The 5,110-nt window shown below is 31.5% G+C and overlaps 1 protein-coding gene across 1 annotated transcript in view; it reads left to right on the top strand.

Moving 5' to 3' along the window:
- The first annotated feature begins 1,660 nt into the window (after window positions 1-1,660).
- Window positions 1,661-5,110, top strand: part of LOC101504960 (BEL1-like homeodomain protein 2) — a 9,094-nt gene continuing 5,644 nt past the window's right edge. Inside the window, exons 1-3 of the mRNA XM_073363700.1 lie at window positions 1,661-2,134; window positions 2,261-3,619; window positions 5,048-5,110. Of these exons, the coding sequence (XP_073219801.1) occupies window positions 2,345-3,619; window positions 5,048-5,110 (1,338 nt within the window). The 5' untranslated portion in view covers window positions 1,661-2,134; window positions 2,261-2,344. The remainder of the gene's footprint in view (window positions 2,135-2,260; window positions 3,620-5,047) is intronic.

Here is a 5,110-nt window from a genome sequence, read left to right as displayed (position 1 = left end):
CTTTGTGGAGGCCCTACATATTGTGTGTTGAAGCATTAAAAAGCTCATCATAGAAATGTTTTCACTCTAATAGCTAATTCTACATAAATGAGAATAAAATCATAAAATAGGATAAATAAATAGTAGAATGGAGGCTAAAGGAGTAGTAGAATTGAGCTTTCTCAATTTTAAATGTCATTTATTAATTATGTTCTTTAAATTGACACTCTAATTAATATTATGAGCACCACTTTCAAATAATTATTTATAAATCAATATTTAATAAAAATAATTTGTTAATTTTTTTTTATTATATTTCTTTTAATATATCACGTTATATATATTTATGGGATTTTTAATGTGTGAAATTTAGTAAAAATGTTATTAATTTATTGGAGCAATAAACAACTTTTTGATGAGGTGAGCTAAAATGAAAACATTATCCATAATGAGGAAGGATTAGAAGTTAACAATTACTAACACTTATACCATTCCAAGATGATAATTAATGCAAGTTAAAGAAGGCGAAACATAAAAAACACCTGTAAAAATCAAAGGCTTCACCAAAATGGAAAATGAACATGGCCATGAGTGACAGAACCAAACCTTAAAGCGGTTATGAGTGCTTTTCAGAAACTATGTCTCCCACACAATTAAACCTAACTTGTCTATTTTACCCATCCAATGGCACGTGCCATCCTTCCACTTCCTTTACCCTTCCTCATTTATCAATATCTCATTACCCCTCCTCAACTTCTCTTCTCCTATCTCACTTCAGCTATTGATTAATTAATTATATTTAATGATAATGAATTTTGTAGCATTCCAAATGACTTAATTGACCTTACCTGTTATAGAACTCATTATCTCCATTTGCAATGATTATCAAGGTCATATTGGTCATTTCAAGAGAATAAAAAAGATGGGGCAGTTTGGATCATTGAGATGACTTTGTACTGACCTTATCTTTATTTTATTCCGTATAATTTTATGTTGGTTCCCAAAGGACGTATTCAAATGACAATAAAATCCAACACTTCCAATGGCATCATGGATGAATTTTACTGCAAAATCCAACCCTAAAAAAATATTTTCTTAAACATGGATTCCAATATTCCATTCCGTTCATATTATTATCTTGGCTGTCAAGCATATAAATGAAATGAAATATTATTAGATACTCCCTTATTATTATTCTTTTTTTTTTTTAAGATCCCTCATTATTTATTTAAAAACAAAAATATATTATTTCACATTTATTAAAAAAATTAATTATTTCAATTTTAATAATAGTTAAATTATATAAAACAAAAAAAAACTTAATTAAATTAAATTTATTTTATTTTGATTTCATGTAAAACATGAAAAAATTACTAACTTATCCTTAATTATAATGACCATCTCCTTGCAATATTAACAAATTAATTTGAGGGTTTATGTTTGAAAAAATAATAACATTAAATATACTAACATAAGTTGACATTTGCTTATAGTTGGGTCTAATAAATATAATTTTTTTTTATTATAATTGAGTTTGAGGAAATATTCTGTTATTTGAGAGTATTTAAATTTTCTTCCACATATCCTGAATTTGTATTTTTGTAAGGTTATTGTAGTAATTGTAGAGCATGAATATTTTGTTATTGGGCTTGCAATCTATTTATGTGAATTTTGTGTGATAGTGAAGATTTAGAGAAGAAAGGAAAATATAAAAAGACATTATTGGTGGGAGAGAAAAATACTAAAGGAGGTGGTGAAGAGCAAAGAAGAGAAAGAACAGCGACCGCTTCTCTTTCATCTCTCTCTTTCTCTCTCACTGTGTTTATTTGAGAGAGATATATGAGTCCCCTCCAAATCCACCATTTTTAATTTCTTTTATTTATAATTGTATACAATTTCCAAGTTCCATCTTTCTTTTTCCACAAGGTGATTGCAAAGACAGCAGTACTTACTGCAAAGAGCAACAAAGAGAAAGAAAAAAAAGGAGCGATAGAGAAAGAAAGAGACCACATAAGTTAGATAGAGAGTGCATATGTGAGTGTGCCTGTTTGTAAGAGAGAGAGAGAGAGAAGGAATTGAAGAAGCTTTCAATAGCTCAGAAGAGAAAACGATGTTTGAGAACTCTTCATCCTTTCATACTCTTCACCTCTAACAGGTACAATACATGTGTGTGTGTATATATATATATATATCTATGCGTGAAAATGATGAAATGAAAATTAATTTTAAATTTGGTTCATCAAATATTACATATATGATTTTTGGTGTTTGAATTTGTCAGATTTGATTATTGAAAAGGCGATCCATCTTGATTACTTATGAATTCAATGATTATGATAATGGTGAAGAAGAACAAAATGTTAAGATGGGAATAGCAACACAAACACCGTCCCTGAATAATAATTCTTCAAATCTCTCAAATTCAAAAAATCACCAATTTCATTCCTTTTATTCAAATTCTCAAAACTCCAACAATTCTATGTCCCAAGATTACCACAACCACCATCACAACCACATCGCTTTCTCAAACGGTTTCGAGAGATCCACCACAATTGAAAACCAAAATCAAAGAGATAAAGTGAGAGTCCACGGCGGCTTCGGCTCACAACAACAACCACCACCACCACCACTGATCGGCATAGACGAAGAACCAGGCGGTCTTCCGGTTTACGAAACAACCGGAATGTTATCAGAGATGTTCAATTTCCCCCACAGCGCATCTTCTGCGGCCGAATTACTAGAGCAGCAGCAACAGCAACAGCAACAGCAACAAATGACATCAACGACGTCGTTTCGTTCCTCAACAAGAACACCACCCCAGCATGGAATAGCTAGTTCCAGTGACTGGTATGGTAACAGACAAACAATTTTAACAGATTCAAAAAATCATCCTCATCATCATCAGATGTCAAATATAAATGCTGACTCAGCAGCTGCCATGCAACTTTTTCTCATGAACCCGCAAACCACCAGATCCCCTTCACCTCCTCAACCACCATCAACCAATTCCTCTTCAACTCTCCATATGTTACTTCCCAATCCTTCAACTTCAAATCTTCAAGGTTTTACTTCTGGAACGGGAGGCTCTTTTGGTCAATTCACATGGGTTCCTGGTACAACTCACCACCACCACCAAATCAACAACAATCCAGTTGAGATTTCAAGTGTTGTTGAAGGACAAGGTCTTTCTTTGTCTCTCTCTTCTTCCTTGCAACAACAGCAACACCATTCGGAGGAATTAAGAATGGGTGATGCTGCTGGTTTTTTATATTACAATCAAGGTGGAGGAGCTTCTTACAAGAATCTTGGTGGATTAGGAACGATTAACCAACATGGACATGTTGGATTTGGTTCTTCATCTTCTTCTTCTTCTTCTTTAGGTGTTGTTAATGTTTTGAGGAATTCAAAGTATGTTAAAGCTGCTCAAGAATTGTTGGAAGAGTTTTGTAGTGTTGGAAGGGGTCAATTCAAGAAGAATAACAACTTTGCAAGGCAACTTTCAAACCCTAATTCAAATCATGGTGGTAGTGTTGGTGGCGGTGCTTCTTCGTCTTCATCAAAAGATGTTTCACCTTTGTCACCTGCTGATAGGATTGAGCATCAAAGAAGGAAGGTCAAACTTCTTACAATGCTTGACGAGGCATGTAATCTCTCTCTCTCTCTCTCTCTCTCTATGCTTTTTTTACCCTCTCTCATTCATCAAGAGTCAAATTTCTTTATTTTTTAATTTTATTCATTAATTAATTAATCTCTACCAAATAATTAATTTTTAATAAAACATAAAGTCCTCTGGTGAGTATCTTGAATTTCAGAAAGGCAAAAGCCGGCTGCTATATAGTAGGGTTCCACAACTTAGGATCAGTTGGTAAGGATTTCATCCTTATTTTAATCAAAACTCTTTTTTTAATCCTACGATTCTATTGGTGAGAAGATTTCATTTTTTATACTAGCTAGCAGTACTATTTTTAGTTTTCTTTTAAAAAAAAGTAGTTTGGTGAAAGGGTTAAAACAAGACACTATACCATCTAATCTAATCTATATAAGAGAATGCGTCAATCAAGAAGCGACGTTTCTTCTGAATATTATTAAAGACTAACCAAACAGAAAAGAAGACACTCCCTCCCCAATCATATATATTACGTATCAAGTTGTTAGAATTGCACTGTCCTCTAAGATTCATACCCATCATAGTAATATTGTTGTGATTGCCATTCCTAATATCTCAGCTCACTTACTAGTGAGGATTCGGGAGAAATGTCTTTTCTTTACTTTAATGATTTTCTATTTTATTTTCAAACAAACACAAGTACATTCTTCACTTTTTTACACTTTCTATTTATAGTCTTTTTTTAACACTTCTCATATACTCTATCCTTCCCAAAATATAAACAGTAATAAATTAAAAAAAATTAATATATAATTTTTTAAAAAAATTGATTAATTTTTTTAATCATTTTTTACTTATATATTTTAAAGTAGAGGAAATACATATATAAAATTCCAAAGTTTTTTATGATAACAATGACATATAATAAAGCTAACATAAATAGTATACGTTTTGTGTGAAAATAGATAATCTCTTCCTCATTTCTATAATTTTTCCACAATTATTATTTATGAATACAGAATTCAATTACTTAAATGATGGCAAGTTGGAACAATTTGTATGTTTTTTTTATCAATAAAAAGGTATTTATCTTGCACAATTACTGAGTTGAATCCTTCGAAATACTGAAATTCATATAAGGTATGAACCATTCTCTCAACATATATATAGAAACTCTAGCCAAATAGTCAAGGAAATAAATATCTTCCAAAAAAATTGTAGTACATTTTGGTTTGACAATATGCATGAATGAATGAATGAATCCACATATATAAATATAATATTATATATGCATATCCGTGGTAATAAATAATAAGTGGGTAGGTTGATAGAACTTTTTAGAAAGCACACGATGGATGGATGAATGGAGGAGTAAATAAGAACGTGCATGCGCCGAATCTATCTTCCATCCGTTACAAAACAAGCTTTTCCAACAATAAATTGAATAGTTTTTGTGTACAGGTGGACAGAAGATACAACCACTACTGCGAACAAATGCAAATGGTAGTGAACTCATTCGACTTA

This window comes from Cicer arietinum, chromosome 7 (assembly GCF_000331145.2).
Source record: "Cicer arietinum cultivar CDC Frontier isolate Library 1 chromosome 7, Cicar.CDCFrontier_v2.0, whole genome shotgun sequence".
Taxonomy (NCBI): Eukaryota; Viridiplantae; Streptophyta; class Magnoliopsida; order Fabales; family Fabaceae; genus Cicer; species Cicer arietinum.
This window is presented reverse-complemented; position numbering and strand designations above follow the sequence as displayed.